Below are 19,238 nucleotides of genomic sequence, written 5' to 3'. Positions count from 1 at the left end.
AGGAGCTCTGTGCTCTTTTGTGTTCCTGATGTTTCCCTCTTGTTTTCATGTGGGGTTTTGTTGCCTTTTGGTCCGGGACCCTTTGGGACTGTGCGACAAGGGGGTGACACTTTTGTGGCTTCTGCGGTGCTTTTTTGTGGACTTCTGGATCTGCCTCCCGGGAGCCTTTTGGCCATGGAGACCAGCTGCTGGGACTCGGCCACACCAGAGTCCGTTTGGAGAGACTGGAGGAGATGCGGGATGAAGAGACGGGGCTGCGGAGCTGGCGCCGAGCGCCGGGACGGAGAAGGCATCACAGTGTCTTGGCTGAATGAGCAGGTGTCGAACACCTGGGTCTCCTTAGACACATCCTCGCACATCCATGCGGACTGGACACTGGCCGAGAGTTGGTGGGCGGCCGAGGGTGGAGTCGGCTCTCTTAGTTGCTTTGTTGGGTCTGCTCCTGTCTCTGGCCGTGCTCATACTTGCCAACCCTCCCGAGTTTTCCGGGAGACTCCCGAATTTCAGTGCCCCTCCCGAAATTCTCTCGGGGCAACCATTCTCCCCAATTCTTCCCTGGACAACAATATTAAGGGCGTGCCGTAATGGCCCTGCCTTTAGCGTCCTCTACAACCTGTCGACACGTCCGCTTTTTCACCATACGGACAGCGTGCTGGCCCAGTCACATGTTGAATGCGGGTTCTGCATACACACGAAAGTGACTGCAAGACATACTTGATCAACAGCCATACAGGTCACACTGAGGGTGACGGTATAAACAACTTTAACACTGTTACAAATATGCGCCACACTGTGAACTCACACCAAACAACAATGACAAACACATTTCGGGAGAACATCCGCACCGTAACACAACATAAACACAAGAGAACAAATACCCAGAACCCCTTGCAGCGCTAACTCTTCCGGGCTACAATATACACCCCCACTACCACCAAACAACACCCCCCCCCCCAACCCTGCCCACCTCATCCCCGCCCCCCCACACCTTAACTCCCCAATCTCCCGAATTCGCAGGTCTCAAGGTTGGCAACTATGGCCATGCTCCCCCCTCCACAGCAGACGACTGGAGGTCGACTGCTGCTATAAAGCGCTACTCAGCCGTCATCAAGGGGAATCAAACGGTGGTGAAGGCGTGGGGTGGGGAGTGTGTTTGTGTATATGCCTATTGTCTTTGGGTGTAGTGGAGTTATGTTCATAGGCCCGGGGTCGTTCTGCATGCAATGCAAGCAAGGTTTGACTTTCAGGTGTTGTTGAGGAGAGAGGGAGGTCAAAAGCGTCCATCTTTGAAATGAATGAGCAGGTATCGGACACCTGGGTCTCCTTAGACGCATCCTCGCTCATCCATGCGGACTGGACACTGGCCGAGAGTTGGTGGGCGGCCGAAGGTGGAGTCGGCTCCCTTGGTTGCTTTGTTGGGTCTGCTCCTGTCTCTGGCCGTGCTCCCCCACCACAGCAGACGATGGATAGGATAGGATAAGATAGGACTGTATTGTCATTGCACAAGTACAACAAAACTATGTTTTCAGCACAAACCCGTTCAAGATTAGACAAACAAACAGTGTACAGGGTTACAGAACAGGAACGCTGATGGGTCGCCAAAGGCAAAGATGAGAAAAAGGTAAAACGCTGGGGAAGAAGATGAATAAAAAAATACAATCTAGACTGGGCTCCTAAGGGGGCCTAGTCTGGAGTGGGAAAAATACATATCATCACGACAACTCGCAACAGAGGGGGGCGGGAGGGGGGCCTTAGACTGATTTTTTTTTCTCAGCCCCCATTCCCAGCGTTTACCTTTTTCTCACCTTTTTTGGTAAGGGGCGCCGGAAGTTGGCAGACCCGTCAGCGATCCTATTCTGTCTCCCTGTAATGGGACTGTGCTGAAAATCGTAATTTCCCCACGGGGAAATTAAATTAAAGTATTTCTGATTCTGATTCTGACTCCCACAAACCGACCCATTTTTGATTGATTGATTGATTGAGACTTTTATTAGTAGGTTGCACAGTGAAGTACATATTCCGTACAATTGACCACTAAATGGTAACACCCGAATAAGTTTTTCAACTGGTTTAAGTCGGGGTCCACTTAAATTGATTCTTGATACAGATATATACTATCATATATACTATCATCATAATACAGTCATCACACAAGATAATCACATTGAATTATTTACATTATTTAAAATCAGGGGTGTGGAGGGGGGGGGGGGAGGATATGGACAGCAAGTAGTGGACATATAGAGAGAGAGAGAGCGAGAGAGAGAGAGAGAGAGAGAGAGAGAGAGAGAGAGAGAGAGAGAGAGAGAGAGAGAGAGAGATATCAGAAGGCATAAGAAAACGTATCTGCATTTGATTGTTTACATTTGATTATTAGCAATCCGGGGAGGGTGTTAGTTTAGGGTTGTAGCTGCCTGGAGGTGAACTTTTAGTGCGGTTTTGAAGGAGGATAGAGATGCCCTTTCTTTTATACCTGTTGGGAGCGCATTCCATATTGATGTGGCATGGAAAGAGAATGAGTTAAGACCTTTGTTAGTTCGGAATCTGGGTTTAACGTGGTTAGTGGAGCTCCCCCTGGTGTTGTGGTTATGGCGGTCATTTACGTTAAGGAAGTAGTTTGACATGTACTTCGGTATCAGGGAGGTGTAGCGGATTTTATAGACTAGGCTCAGTGCAAGTTGTTTAACTCTGTCCTCCACCTTGAGCCAGCCCACTTTAGAGAAGTGGGTAGGAGTGAGGTGGGATCTGGGGTGGAGGTCTAGAAGTAACCTGACTAGCTTGTTCTGAGATGTTTGGAGTTTAAATTTGAGGGTTTTGGAGGTGCTAGGGTACCAGGAGGTGCATGCGTAATCGGAAAAGGGTTGAACGAGAGTTCCCGCCAGAATCCTCAAGGTGCTTTTGATGACCAGAGAGGAGATTCTGTAGAGATATCTCGTTCGTTGGTTAACCTTTCTGATTACCTTGGTTGCCATTTTATCACAGGAAAGGTTAGCCATTCACCGGGTTATTATATTGAGTACTCAATGGCGCGGCGCCCCGGTGACAGATGGGTAAGAACAGTGGGATGACTTTAATTAGCAACTTAGCGAGCCGGGCTTCTGGTGTGTCTTCACAAGAACCTTTGCCCTACTGGCATCTGCTGCTTGCTCTGCTATTTTCAGTTATTGGCGCACGGTTCTAAGTGTGTGGGTCGTCATGGTGCAAAATCTCCTTGACTGACTCAAATTGTACTGCTTTTTTTGTCCGTAATATGCACACTGCAAAAAGTGAAATCTAAGTAAGATGAAATATCTCAAATAAGGGTGATATTTGCTTATTTTCTGTCTGATAAAATAATTCCTCTCACTAAGCAGATTTTATGTTAGAGTGTTTTACTTATTTTAGTGTTTTGGTCCTAAATGATGTCAGTAAGATATTACAGCTTGTTGCTGAGATTTGATGAGCTATATTGAGTAAAACATGCTTGAAACTAGAATATCAACTGTTGCAAAGCTGTGTCATCAACACTCACAAGTATAAAACAACTTTTTTAGAGTAATCATTTCTTATTTCAAGCAAGAAAAAAAAAACATGATTTTGACATGAATGTCTCATAATTAAAAAAAATCTAATTAAATTAAAATTAATCAAATAAAATAGTAAAAATTAATCAAAATTAATTTCAAAAATTACAATTAATTTCACAATTAATCAAATAAAATAGTACAATTAATCAAATTTAAAAAAATCATGACTTTGACACAATTGTGTCTCATAATTAAAACAGACGACAGCCAAATGGACTTTGCTGTTTTATTTCCAATGAAACAATAGAAAACACGTACTCATATAGTAGTACAGTTGGCACAGTACAGTAAACTGAGAGTTAATATTTAAACCTTTAACATGTGACATTTAAATTTTTTTTGAACAGAAACAGTTCATGCACATTCAGGTACATTTTTTAAAATTACAATTAAGAAAAATTTGGCCGGGCTGTATATATGCGCACTAATTGACTGAAAGAGCACGCACTTGGCGCGATGATGTCATGTTATCCATGGAAAAATGCATTTTTAGACAATATGATTTGCCTGAGCGGCTGAGGTTAGGGTTAGGGTTAGGGTTAGGGTTAGGGTTAGGGTTAGGGTTAGGGTTAGGGTTAGGGTTAGGGTTAGGGTTAGGGGGTTAGGGTTAGGGTTAGGGTTAGGGTTAGGGTTAGGGTTAGGGTTAGGGTTGGTTAGGGTTAGGGTTAGGGTTAGGGTTAGGGTTAGGGTTAGGGTTCAAGGAGACCCCGAGAGTAACAAGCGCTTGCCTTGTTGCCTTTCCATTAAGAACAATAAATTAGTTTTTACTATAAGTTTGCTGGTTTCAAGAAATGTAATGCCGAGCGCATATCATTATGTCAAGATAATGGCACTAGCATTTACTTCATTTAAGAATATTTTTCAACATATTGAGCATTCAACATATATTTTTTGTACCACAAAAAGTGCACTTGTTATTAGTGAGAATTTACTTATTTTAAGGTATTTTTGGGTTCATTGAGGTTAGCTAATTTTACTTGACAATTAATATTTAAACATTTAACATGTGACATTTAAATTTTTTTTGAACAGAAATAGTTCATGCACATTCAGATGAATTCTTCAAAATTACAATACAATTTTTTTTAGCCGGGGGCCGGGCTGTATATATGCGCACTAATTGACTGAAAGAGCACGCACTTGGCGCGATGATGTCATGTTATCCATGGAAAAATGCATTTTCAGACAATAAGATTTGCCTGAGCGGCTCGGACAGGGGTCAGCAACCTGCGGCTCTAGAGCCACATGCGGCTCTAGAGCGGCGCCCTGGCGGCTCCATGGAGCTTTTTCAAAAATGTATAGTAATGTAAAGAAAATGGGGTGAAAAATACATTTTTTGTTGTAATACGGTTTCTGTAGGAAGACAAACACGACACAAACCTTCCTAATTGTTATGTTTGTGTTTATGCTTCACTGATGAGAGTATTAGGCGAGCGCCGCTTTGTCCTACTAACTTCAGCAGCCCTTGAACTCACCGTTGTTTGGACTGTGACTCGACAGTTTGTTTCTCCGACGCTGCCACAGAAAGACGTGTTTTATGCCACTCCTTTGTCTCATTTTGTCCACCAAACGTTTTACACTGTGCGTGAATGCAAAAAGGTGAGCTTTGTTGATATGATTGACTTGTTATGGAGTGCTAATCAGGCATATTTGGTCACTGCATGACTGCAAGTTAATCGATGCTAACATGCTATTTAGGCTAGCTGTATGTACATATTGTGTCATTATGCCTCGTTTGTAGCTATATTTGAGCTCATTTAATTTCCTTTACTTATGTTAATTTATATATGCATGTTTCATGACACATTGTCAGTATGTAATATTGGCTGCATTTCTAATAGTTGTTTGTGTGCCATGTTGTTCCAGACCACAGCAAACGTTAGCCAGCTTGTAAAGATTATAATAAATCCATTAGAATAAATAGTACATTTCAACATTTCTGTCAACGAAGATTTGCGTCAGCCTGCGACACGTAGTCATTTTGATAGTAGGCTAATATAGCTAATTAGCCACTTATATCATGTGTTGTTATCATTATAACACTTATATAAGTATTTTAATTTGTTGCGGCTCCGGACAGATTACTTTTTTTGTATTTTTGGTCCAATATGGCTCTTTCAACATTTTGGGTTTCCGACCCCCGGGCTAGGAGACCCCGAGAGTAACAAGCGCTTGCCTTGTTGCCTTTCCATTAAAAACAATAATTTAATTTTTAGTATAAGTTTCAATGAAACAATAGAAAACATGTACTCATATAGTAGTACAGTTGGCACAGTACAGTAAACTGACAGTTAATATTTAAACATTTGACATGTGACATTTCAAAAAATTTTGAACAGAAATAGTTCATGCACATTCAGGTAAATTTTTTAAAATTACAATTAAAAACAATTTAGCCGGGGGCCGGGCTGTATATATGCGCACTAATTGACTGAAAGAGCACGCACTTGGCGTGATGATGTCATGTTATCTATGGAAAAATGCATTTTTAGAGAATATGATTTGCCTGAGTGGCTAGGAGACCCCGAGAGTAACAAGCGCTTGCCTTGTTGCCTTTCCATTAAGAACAATAAACTAGTTTTTAGTATAAGTTTGCTGGTTTTAAGTTTGCATATCATTATGTCAAGATAATGGCACTAGCATTTACTTCATTTAAGAATATTTTTCAACATATTGAGCATTCAACATATATTTTTTCTACCACAAAAAGTGCACTTGTTATTAGTGAGAATATACTTATTTTAAGGTATTTTTGGGTTCATTGAGGTTAGCTAATTTTACTTGACAAGCCAAATTTTCTTGTTCTATTGGCAGATAATTCTGCTAAGTTCAAATAAAATACCCCTCATTTTTGTATTTTTTCTTCTTCTTGTTTTTTGAACACTTGACTTTTTTGCAGTGCAGGCAACCCCTTTGAAATGTGAACTTGTGTTTTTGTTTGCTCGCGGATACTACTTGGGTCCGGTTGTGAACAAGTGGCTTTTTGTTGTCTACCTTTGCCCACAAAAACTCAATTGCTTGTGTTTTCATGGCTGAGATCAAAAAGTCTGCATTCCTCAAGTGACTGGCCACTTAGCTGCAGACGAAGGTGAACACATATGCCGACATGCACCCCCCCCCCTCCCCTCCCCCCCAGCCGGCTGGGTTCTAAGCCGGGCGTGGGTCACATGCACCAACCCCTCCTGACTTGGGTCAACCTTCCCCCCCCCAGAGCTTCAACACCACACTTGGTGTAGTCTGCCATCAATAAACAACTCCAGATTAGTGCGAGACTGCGGCCCACCGCCTTGCTGCCATACCACCGTATCCGTAAAGAGGAACGGAGGGGAGAATGAACTGCCTTCGGAGCAAACGGCATGAATTCTTTGTCAACTGCATTGGGACTAAAATGCTGCAAGGGCAACCGTGAGGCCTTGAGACCACGCCGGATGACTGGTATGCAGGCGGGCAGCGTGGTGACTGCTTAGTGCGAGTTCACCTTCACTTTGCCCAAGGATGAAGGAGTTGGCTCTCAGGTAACTTGCAACTCCACCGTGGTGTTTTCCCTCAACATCCGTTTTCTTGCTTTCTACCCTTTTTCTCACATAAACCGGAGATCGTAAACAAGTGCTCGTCTTATGTTGCCCATGCTGGGATTTATCTGCGTGTGCGAGATATACGCCGCGTGGAAACAGGAGTTAAATTGTGTGTCGTGGTCGTTGACCACACCGCACATCCGTCATGTTGACAGTCGCTGTGTGTGGACGTCGGAGCGCTGACTCCCATGTGATAACTCTGCGTGGAAAATGTGCACCTATGGGTGATGTACGGTCGTGGTCAAAAGTTTACATATTGTAAAGAACTTCATGTCATGGCTGTCTTGAGTTTCCAATCATTTCTACAACTCGTATTTTTTTGTGATTGGAGCACATACTTGTTGGTCACAAAAAAAACATTCATGAAGTTTGATTCTTTTATGAATTTATTATGGGTCCACTGAAAATGTGAGCAAATCTGCTGGGTCAAAAGTATACATACACTCACTTCTAAAGACAAAAAAACAAAACAAATGTACAGTCGTACCACAACTTACAAGCTTAGATAGCTAAAAAAAAAAAAAAAAAAAAAAAAAAAAAAAAAAAAAAAAAAAAAAATAGTTCTGTGAAAAAGCTCTTAACTTAAAATACTTGGATCTCAGGTCAACATCTCCCATTTGAATAATTGAAATCAGTTAAATAGGTGCGTACCACTCTGTGGAACGCTCTACCTGACCACCTGAGGGCACCACAGACTGTGGATGCTTTTAAAAAAAGCCTCTTTTTTTTTTAGATACATGCATACTAGTTCTAGCTATTTGGCTGTTCTAGTTTTTATTTATTTTTTATTTTTTATTATCTTTTTATTTTTATTTTTTTAATACACTGTAGCACTTTGAAGTTGTTTACTCAATGTAATGTGATTTTTACGAATACAATCTATTATTATTATTATTATAATACCGTAATTTCCGGACTATAAGCCGCACCTGACTATAAGCCTCACCAGCTAAATTTAGGGGAAAATACAGATTGCTCCATATATAAGCCGCACCCGACTATAAGCCGCAGGGTTTTGATGTGTAATTAGCGTAGTATATAGGGGTTCCTGCTACCACGGAGGGGATTGTCGGGACAGAGATGACTGTTTGGGAACGCAAAGCGTCCCATTTATTAACAATAAATCTTTCAATCATTCAATCAAACTTTCACATCTTTGACATGGCGAACAGCATTCATGCAGAGTACAAATAATACAACGGTGCAAAGTAATACAAAGTGCTCGCCTGTACATTATCAAAATAACCAGCCTACCGGTATATGAAAAGTCAGTCTTTAATCATTGTGTCATCGTCTTCCTCCTGCGTACTAAAACCACCAAAATCCTCTTTGTAGGTGTCGGAGAAGAACAGGCCGTAAATAAGCCGCACCCTTGTATAAGCCGCAGGGACCAGAACGAGGGGAAAAAGTAGCGGCTTATAGTCCGGAAATTACGGTATTCACTATGTAAATAATAATAATTTTTATTATTTACATAGTGAAACCCAATATCTAAGTTACATTTAAACCAGTGTGGGTGGCACTGGGAGCAGGTGTGTCTTGCCCAAGTGTCTTGCCCAAGGACACGACGGCAGTGACGAGGATGGCGGAAGCGGGGATCGAACCCGGAACCCTCAAGTTGCTGGCACGGCCACTCTACCAACCGAGCTATACCGCCCCAACGTATACCCAATATATAATATTTGCTTACATGTCCCTTGGCAAGTTTACCTGCAATAAGACGCTTTTGGTAGCCATCCACAAGCTTCTGCTGGAATTTTTGACCACTCCTCTTGACAAAATTGGTGCAGTTCAGCTAAATGTGTTGGTTTTTCTGCCATTAACTTGTTTCTTCAGCATTGTCCACATGTTTAAGTCAGGACTTTGGGAAGGCCATTCTAAAACATTAATTCTAGCCTGATTTAGCCATTCCTTTACCACTTTTGACGTGTGTTTGGGGTCATTGTCCTGTTGGTACACCCAACTGCGCCCAAGACCCAACCTCCGGGCTGATGATTTTAGATTGTCCTGAAGAATTTGGAGGTAATCCTCCTTTTTTCATTGTCCCATTTACTCTCTGTAAAGCAGCAGTTCCATTGGCAGGAAAACAGGCCCAGAGCATAATACTACCACCACCACGCTTGACGGTAGGCATGTTGTTCCTGGGATTAAAGGCCTCACCTTTTCTCCTCCAAACATATTGCTGGGTATTGTGACCAAACAGCTACATTTTTGTTTCATCTGACCACAGAACTTTCCTCCAGAAGGTCTTATCTTTGTCCATGTGATGTCAGATTAAACAAAAATTGAGCTGTTTGGCCACAAAATGTAAACAAACACCATTGGTGGATCTACACCTGACATCCACTGTAATTATACCAAGTACAGGCGAGTATCAAGTTGATACAACTATGATTACATCTGGAGATGTCCGATAGTGGCTTTTTTACCGATATCTGATATTCCGATATTGTCCAACTCTTAATTACAGACTCCGATATCAACCGATACCGATATATACAGTCGTGGAATTAACACATTATTATGCCTAATTTTGTTGTGATGCCCCGCTGGATGCATTAAACAATGTAAGAAGGTTTTCCAAATTAAATCAACTCAAGTTATGTACAAAAATGCCAACATGGCACTGCCATATTTATTATTGAGCATAATGTTGTGAAAGTCCAGTCCATAGTGGATCTAACATAATAGTGAAAGTCCAGTCCATAGTGGATCTAACATAATAGTGAGAGTCCAGTCCATAGTGGATCTAACATAATAGTGTGAGAGTCCAGTCCATAGTGGATCTAACATAATAGTGAGAGTCCAGTCCATAGTGGATCTAACATAATAGTGTGAGAGTCCAGTCCATAGTGGATCTAACATAATAGTGTGAGAGTCCAGTCCATAGTGGATCTAACATAATAGTGTGAGAGTCCAGTCCATAGTGGATCTAACATAATAGTGAGAGTCCAGTCCATAGTGGATCTAACATAATAGTGAGTCCAGTCCATAGTGGATCTAACATAATAGTGAGTCCAGTCCATAGTGGATCTAACATAATAGTGTGAGAGTCCAGTCCATAGTGGATCTAACATAATAGTGAGAGTCCAGTCCATAGTGGATCTAACATAATAGTGAGAGTCCAGTCCATAGTGGATCTAACATAATAGTGTGAGAGTCCAGTCCATAGTGGATCTAACATAATAGTGAGAGTCCAGTCCATAGTGGATCTAACATAATAGTGTGAGAGTCCAGTCCATAGTGGATCTAACATAATAGTGTGAGAGTCCAGTCCATAGTGGATCTAACATAATAGTGAGAGTCCAGTCCATAGTGGATCTAACATAATAGTGTGAGAGTCCAGTCCATAGTGGATCTAACATAATATTGTGAGAGTCCAGTCCATAGTGGATCTAACATAATAGTGTGAGAGTCCAGTCCATAGTGGATCTAACATAATATTGTGAGAGTCCAGTCCATAGTGGATCCAACATAATAGTGAGAGTCCAATCCATAGTGGATCTAACATAATAGTGTGAGAGTCCAGTCCATAGTGGATCTAACATAATATTGTGAGAGTCCAGTCCATAGTGGATCTAACATAATATTGTGAAAGTCCAGTCCATAGTGGATCTAACATAATAGTGAGAGTCCAGTCCATAGTGGATCTAACATAATAGTGTGAGAGTCCAGTCCATAATGGATCTAACATGATAGTGTGAAAGTCCAGTCCATAGTGGATCTAACATAATAGTGAGAGTCCAGTCCATAGTGGATCTAACATAATAGTGTGAGAGTCCAGTCCATAGTGGATCTAACATAATAGTGTGAGAGTCCAGTCAATGGTGGATCTAACATAATAGTGTGAGAGTCCAGTCCATAGTGGATCTAACATAATAGTGAGAGTCAAGTCCATAGTGGGGCCAGCAGGAGACCATCCATAGCGAGATGTCCCCAACCGATGTACAGGCGAGCAGTCCACCCCGGGTCCCGATTCTGGACAGCCAGCACTTCATCCATGGCCACCGGACCTGATTCCCCCCCCCTCCACAAGGGAGAGGGGGGCAGAGCAGAAAAGAAAAGAAACGGCAGATCAACTGGTCCAAAAAGCGGGGTCTATTTAAAGGCTAGAGTATACAAATTAGTTTTAAGATGGGACTTAAATGCTTCTCAGCAGACTAATTAGGAGCCTTTGTTTGTTTACTTACTACTAAAAGACAAGTTGGCTTGTATGTTTAATATTTTATTTAAGGACAAACTTGCAATAAGAAACATATGTTTGATGTACCCCAAGATTTTTTGTTGAAGCCAATAATGCAATTTTTTGTGGTCTCCTTTATTTAGAAAAGTACTGAAAAGTATCAAAATAATTTTTGGTATTGGGACAACACGATAGGCAAAAATCCCCCAAAAAGCGCAGCTCCAATTTAAAGTTCGGACGTGTTGTTTGGACGATCACACTGCAGTTGAGAAATGTTGAGAGTTGGTGTTATTGTCTTGTTAGCAGTGCAACATTGTGGCCGCACAGCTGGAGCAGCCCAGACTAACACCGTCAAAGAAACGAGACGAGTGATTGCTCACCCTTCTGCAGATCAATGCCCTCTCTCCTAATCATACCAATGCCCCGCCACGCCTGGCCCAAGTCTTAATTTGGCACCGTGGAAAAGGCCCCCCCGCGGTGCTTGGGCGGCTGCCGCATGAATCGGGCCTCTGTTCCCAAACCGCACATCTGGGGTCATTAACAGGAGGTTGCGTCGGGTCCTTTGAAGTCACTTCTTCCAAATGACGACGAGGGTTATTAAATTGATAATACGTGTCTCCCCAATTTAAAAGCGGCTTACATTTAGTGGATTTATTGGCCCTCCTTTCCAACTTCCACATTAGTACTGGGGAATTAAGTTTAATTTAACTCACTTTGGGTCATATAACTCCGTCACTAAATGACTCCCTTTGGCGCCACCCATGTTCTGAACACCAACGCTTAAATCTGATACATGACTTCCTGTCAGCCGACCATAAACGCACACCCACGTCACCCCGCGGACTGTTCGCCACGGATTAATAAACATGTGGGTTCGGATGCCGTAAGAGGTCAGATTACAAGACTTTGCGGATGTAGGGCATGTCCTCACGCCAGAGTTGTCCGCTTGTTCTCCACCAAGTCACAAAGCTGGCGCACATAGATTATTGCCTGCAGACAAACCGCTTGTAATTCAAATTGACCTCATGATTGCAGTATGGATTTGGTTGTCTTGCAGCTGCTCTGGTTTAAATAAACATGGCAACTGAGTCAGAGTTGCACTTTGACTGTTCAAATCATTGGTTCACCCACTCTATCCAGACAAAATGAACTCCTAGCTCTTAATCAGTCCCCTAATCAGTCAGTGGCTGGACTAGGCTCATTGAACCATCTGAATCTAAATTCTTTAGCTTACAATTACATTTTTGGAGAGCTTCTAACTACGTGGGAACAATTTCGGGAAGGTGCTTTTTTATGTACCAGCGTGAGGGTGCCTCAGTGCATGAAGGCATGCAGAGACTTTTGGACCTCTGACCCCACAAATACTCGTGCCTGCAAGTGCTCTTCTGGACGGACATAGCGCTCGTTCTTTCTAGAGATTCCAATATACAGTATTGCAGAAAGTCCTTCAAGAAGAGTGGGGAAAAACTCACACTTTTGACAACTCTGTCCGGTGTGAATTGCTCTAGAACTCGGCTTCCCCTTGTCCAGGGGTCGGCAAGCCAAAACGATTGAAAGAGCCATATTGGACCAAAAATACAAAGAACAAATCTGTCTGGAGCCGCAAAAAATACAAAAAAAAACGTATATAAGTCTTATAATGAAGGCAACACATGACGTAAGTGTCTATATTAGCTATATTAGACTACTATCAAAATGACTTTAAAAGTCTTATATAAGTCTTATAATGAAGGCAACACATGACGCAAGTGTCTATATTAGTTATATTGGCCTACTATCAAAATGACTTTAAAAGCCTTATATAAGTGTTATAATGAAGGCAACACATGGTGTAAGTGTCTATATTAGCCTACTATCAAAATGACATTAAAAGCCTTATATAAGTGTTATAATGAAGGCAACACATGGTGTAAGTGTCTATATTAGCTATATTAGCCTACTATCAAAATGACTGCAAAAGTCTTATATAAGTGTTATAATGAAGGCAACACATGATGTAAGTGTCTATATTAGCCTACTATCAAAATGTATTTAAAAGTCTTATATAAGTGTTATAATGAAGGCAACACATGATGTAAGTGTCTATGTTAACTTTAATAGCCTAATATCAAAATTACTTTAAAAGCCTTATATAAGTGTTATAATGAAGGCAACACATGATGTAAGTGTCTATATTAGCCTACTATCAAAATGTATTTAAAAGTCTTATATAAGTGTTATAATGAAGGCAACACATGATGTAAGTGTCTATATTAGCCTACTATCAAAATGTATTTAAAAGTCTTATATAAGTGTTATAATGAAGGCAACACATGATGTAAGTGTCTATGTTAACTTTAATAGCCTACTATCAAAATGACTTTAAAAGTCTTATATAAGTGTCATAATGACGGCAACACATGATGTAAGTGTCTATATTAGCCTATTATCAACATTTATCTAAAAGTCTTATATAAGTGTTATAATGAAGGCAACACATGATGTAAGTGTCTATGTTAACTTTAATAGCCTAATATCAAAATTACTTTAAAAGCCTTATATAAGTGTTATAATGAAGGCAACACATGATGTAAGTGTCTATATTAGCCTAATATCAACATTTATTTAAAAGTCTTATATAAGTGTTATAATGAAGGCAACACATGATGTAAGTGTTTATGTTAACTTTAATAGCCTAATATCAAAATTACTTTAAAAGTCTTATATAAGTGTTTTAATGAAGGCAACACATGGTGTAAGTGTCTATATTAGCTATATTAGCCTACTATCAAAATGACTTCAAAAGTCTTATATAAGTGTTATAATGAAGGCAACACATGATGTAAGTGTCTATATTAGCCTACTATCAAAATTTATTTAAAAGTCTTATATAAGTGTTATAATGAAGGCAACACATGATGTAAGTGTCTATGTTAACTTTAATAGCCTATTATCAAAATTACTTTAAAAGCCTTATATAAGTGTTATAATGAAGGCAACACATGATGTAAGTGTCTATATTAGCTTACTATCAACATTTATTTAAAAGTCTTATATAAGTGTTGTAATGAAGGCAACACATGATGTAAGTGTCTATGTTAACTTTAATAGCCTAATATCAAAATTACTTTAAAAGTCTTATATAAGTGTTATAATGAAGGCAACACATGGTGTAAGTGTCTATATTAGCTATATTAGCCTACTATCAAAATGACTTCAAAAGTCTTATATAAGTGTTATAATGAAGGCAACACACAATGTAAGTGTCTATATTAGCTATATTAGCCTACTATCAAAATGACTTTAAAAGTCTTATATAAGTGTTATAATGAAGGCAACTGTTACGGCGGCGGGGTCGCAGCTTACTGTGGGGTTCGTTCCCCCGGCATGCAGACGGACCACTCCGGACAAGGCGTGCAGGTAGGAACATGATTTAATCTTCAAAAACACATACCAAAAACAGAAAACAAGCAGAAGGGAAAACGTGCCGATCGCACGTGAAGCTAAGGTACAAACTAGCACAGGAAGCATAAAATAGGAGCCAAGAAATATCTATGTAACCTGTTGCGTACAGCAAACAATGAAGCCAGGACGAGTGTAGCAACCTTGTAGATTGTTATGGTATCAATAGGTTACGCTTTATTGCCATTTCTAATGCACAGTAGCGTATACTTCGAACTAAACTTGATAAGGAAGTGCTAAAAACTACAACAAAGTGGGCAGGGAGAAGACACAGTCGAAGTGAAAAGTCAAAACGGCGCATTCTGAAGAGCAGGTCTGTCAAACATCATCTTTGCAACATTTTGACCAACGCCTCACCATTACATGTTATGTAGACCACAATCAAGTGTTTTGAATGTAGAACAATGTGTCTAGGGTGTGAAATGAAGACCTTTTATCCTTCCCATGTCTCTTTTTTGCGAGTGATGTCTACAGAGTTGACATTGTGTAGTGGATTTGTGTTAAAAAAAAGGGAGAATTATGGTTGTCAAAATGTTGTATATGCAACATGCACAGGCATAATTCTGGAAAGCCTCTTTTTGAGTTTCAGCACTCCAACATTTAGGCCACGTCCAAGAAAGATTGTACCTGCGTGTTTTTCCGCACAACAACTCTGAGAGGATCAAAGTAGCTTAGCATCGGGCTAAGCCAGGCAATCATCCGTTTGCCGCTCATAAGGAGCAAGGAAAGCAGAATGGAATATTCTTGGGGCAAAACAAACCTTTTTGCATGGGTTCTATGTGGTCCCTTAAGGCGATTGTCGGCACCCAGTCACGCAAACCGCCTCCTGATGGCCTGGATTCGGCTGCACAAACCAGGTGATTGTTCTTCCTATCGTTTCAGCAAGCTTTGGACTTTTGCAATTGTTCTTTTGTCAAATCTGATTAGTGGGTCGGATCAACATGAGTGTCTGAGAGTGCCCATAAAGTAAGAGTGTGACCCGTTTTGAGTTGGACAAAGAAAAGCCTCTCTGATCAGTGCTACTTTCTTACTATCTCATAGCCCACACTTATATGAGCAGTGTTTTACCGCCCGACCGCAATATGTTTGAGGTGGTGGGTTGAGTGGGGAGGCTGGGTGATGTCATCGTGTATTCTGCATATATTTCTCCAGAAATGTCCAGTAAGACGGAGGAAAAGACAATCCACTAGGTCTTTCATTGAAAAAGAGAGAGGTATTCTTATTCTCTGACAAAGCAGGTGCATATGAAGTAGAGTTATAATGCCATCTACTGTACGGAATCGTAACCACAATTGACTTTCACGGAAAGTCCTGTTATAGTAATGTGTTAATGAGCAAGCGACAAATCTATTTTTGGCGGTCCACATTTATTTGTGGCAGGCCACTACGAATTAATGAATGCATTAGAAAGACCACATGAGGCTATAGTCTGCTCAAAGTGAGTTTCAATCCTGTTTTATATACAGTAAATCAGGCCTGGGCAATTATTTGGACTCGGGAGCCACGTTGAGAGAAAAAAAATGTGTCTGGGGGCCAATATATATATATATATATATATATATATATATATATCCTCCCGGATGGCAGAGCTTCTCAACCTATCTCTAACGGAGAGCCCCGCCACCCGGCAGAGGAAACTCATTTCGGCCGCTTGTACCCGTGATCTTGTCCTTTCGGTCATAACCCAAAGCTCATGACCATAGGTGAGGATGGGAACCTAGATCGACCGGTAAATTGAGAGCTTTGCCCTCCGGCTCAGTTCCTTCTTCACCACAATGGATCGATACAGCGTCCGCATTTCTGAAGACGCCGCACCGATCCGCCTGTTGATCTCACGATCCACTCCTCCTTCACTCGTGAACAAGACTCCGAGGTACTTGAACTCCTCCACTTGGGGCAGGAGTTCAAGTAACTCGGAGTCTTGCGGCCCGTGGGTCGTATTTTGCCCAGGTCTGCCGTCAATGGACCTTAGCAACAGACATCATACGACAGTTATATTGGTCTTCCAGAACATTTTAAAGTAACACAAAATAAAAAATGCATTTGGAGGAATGGGGAGGCTACGATCTAAGACAGCGTGCTGAGAGTGACTAACTTTAGTGTAGCCAAAGCCTCTTACTCCTCATTAAAAAGTCTTGCACAAAGAGACCCACAACACAGAGACCCACACTGGTTGACAAAAGAGGGTGATCCTGATCCATAGTTCATCTCAGCCACTCCCTCCTTGTTTCCCATCTGATTCAAGAGTGCCAGCCTGTTCGTCTCCCAGCGGGTGAGGACTTAACGTGGCCCATAGGAGAAAGTGTGGGTCTGCCACATCACTGGACAGCGCCACCAGAGATAATGACATAGTGTAGATGCGAGGGAGTAGAGGATCTGTTCAAGGCTGGCTCAGAAACCCGCACTGACCCGTCCTGCGTCTGATTTGAGCTCTGAGCACTGAGGCTTACTTGATGACAGCATGGCCTATTTTTGAGTGTGGCGATGCTCAACCTCAGTCAGATCTACACCATGTTTAAAACACTTTTCCGGAAGGATGACGTTAAAAGTGGAGAACCTCAGGCTAGGGTAAGTTGAAGCAGCATCTTCAACTTGTCTTCTTTTACCTTTTTTACTTCTAACTTTATTTTTCTGACAGTAAACATGTTAAAGCCTTCTCGTCTGGTATTCACTTTGCTCCCCATGCCATCAATGTGTGCGTGAAGGGGAAAGCGAGTTTGAAAATTGTCATCCCTCAGGCTATAAATTGATTGCACCCTTAATTGTATTTCCTAGACTGCTGAGGCGTTTTTTGAAATTCAGCTCAAGCTGCCATGGGTCAAGAGAATCATTTACTTTCACCGCTCTGTACGTCACGTTTGTCCTTCATAGGTGCAACACGATTCGAGTATTTTTCTTTTAGCTCAGCATGGTACAATGGAAGTAATTCGCTTCTGTGAAATATTTAGGGGTAACCGTGGGTGTAATAGTGGACCTGAAGTTTGTGTCCTTTGCTCACTTTGGCACGTTCAGACATCAGCATAACATATTTGGCATTGTTAAAGTTAAAGTACCAATGATTGTCACACACACACCAGGTGTGGCGAAATTATTCTCTGCATTTGACCCATCACCCGGGAATCATTTTGGTGATTTAACCCCCAATTCCAACCCTTGATGCTGAGTGCCAAGCAGGAAGGTAATGGGTCCCATTTTTATAGTCTTTGGTATGACTCGGCCGGGGTTTGAACTCACAACCTACCGATCTCAGGACGGACACTCTAACCACTAGGCCATACTTGCCAACCCTCCCGGTTTTACCGGGAGACTCCCGGAATTCAGTGCCTCTCCCGAAAACCTCCCGGAAGAAATTTTCTCCCGATAAACTTCCGGGAATCAGCCGGAGCTGGAGGCCACGCCCCCTCCAGCTCAATGCGGACCTGAGTGGGGACAGCAGCGACAGTCTGTTTTCACGTCCGCTTTCCCACGATATAAACAGCGTGCCTGCCCAATCACGTTATAACTGTAGAATGATCGATGGCTAGTTCTTGGTTTCTTATGTGGGTTTATTGTTAGGCAGTTTCCTTAACGTCCTCCCAGCGCGGTAACAACACACAACAACGGCGTGGCGAAGTTGGTAGAGTGGCTGTGCCAGCAATCGGAGTGTTGCTGGTTACTGGGGTTCAATTCCCACCTTCTACCTTCCTAGTCATGTCCGTTGTGTCCTTGGGCAAGACACTTCACCCTTTGCCTCTGATGGCTGCTGGTTAGCGCCTTGCATGGCAGCTCCCGCCATCAGTGTGTGAATGTTTGTGTGAATGGGTAAATGTGGAAATACTGTCAAAGCGCTTTGAGTACCTTGAAGGTAGAAAAGCGCTATACAAGTACAACCCATTTATCATTTATTTAACAGCAGTCACGTTTTCGTCTACCTTAAAGCAGTTCGTCTGCCGTAAACAGCAATGTTGTGACACTCTTAAACAGGACAATACTGCCATCTACTGGATAGCCTCTGGAACACTGAAATTCAAGTATTTATTTTATTTATATGTAAAATAAAATAAATAAATATATATATATATATATATATATATATATATATATATATATATATATATATATATATATATATATAGCTAGAATTCACTGAAAGTCAAGTATTTCATACATATATATATATATATATATATATATATATATATATATATATATATATATATATATATATATATATATATATATATATATATATATATATATATATATATATATATATGAAATACTCGAGTTGGTGAATTCTAGCTGTAAACAAACACGCCCCCAACCACAAGTTCTCACTTACATCTGACAGTAAACTCGCCATGAAAGTGCTAAAACATACCGGTGTATGTATGAGTTTACATTATTCACCCAAGAAACTTTAGAGAGTTCCGGTCGGACGTTTTTTCACGGGACACATTTCCGGTGTTGTTGTTCCCGGATGAGAAGATACTG

The 19,238-nt window shown here is 41.3% G+C and overlaps 1 protein-coding gene across 9 annotated transcripts in view; it reads left to right on the top strand.

The window, feature by feature from the left end:
• Positions 1-19,238, top strand: part of LOC133660024 (nck-associated protein 5-like) — a 254,191-nt gene that overhangs the window by 138,154 nt on the left and 96,799 nt on the right. The window contains exon 1 of one of the 9 annotated variants that reach the window (XM_062063111.1): positions 17,211-17,333. The exons of the other annotated variants lie outside the window; for them this stretch is intronic. Coding sequence (XP_061919095.1) covers positions 17,302-17,333 — 32 coding nt within the window. The 5' untranslated portion in view covers positions 17,211-17,301. Of the gene's footprint in view, positions 1-17,210; positions 17,334-19,238 lie in introns of those variants that run through there. 9 annotated transcript variants of the gene reach the window in all.

This window comes from Entelurus aequoreus, linkage group LG01 (assembly GCF_033978785.1).
Source record: "Entelurus aequoreus isolate RoL-2023_Sb linkage group LG01, RoL_Eaeq_v1.1, whole genome shotgun sequence".
In the NCBI taxonomy this organism is placed as follows: domain Eukaryota; kingdom Metazoa; phylum Chordata; class Actinopteri; order Syngnathiformes; family Syngnathidae; genus Entelurus; species Entelurus aequoreus.
Note: the sequence above shows the minus strand (reverse complement) of the source record. Positions and strands in the feature narration are given on the sequence as shown.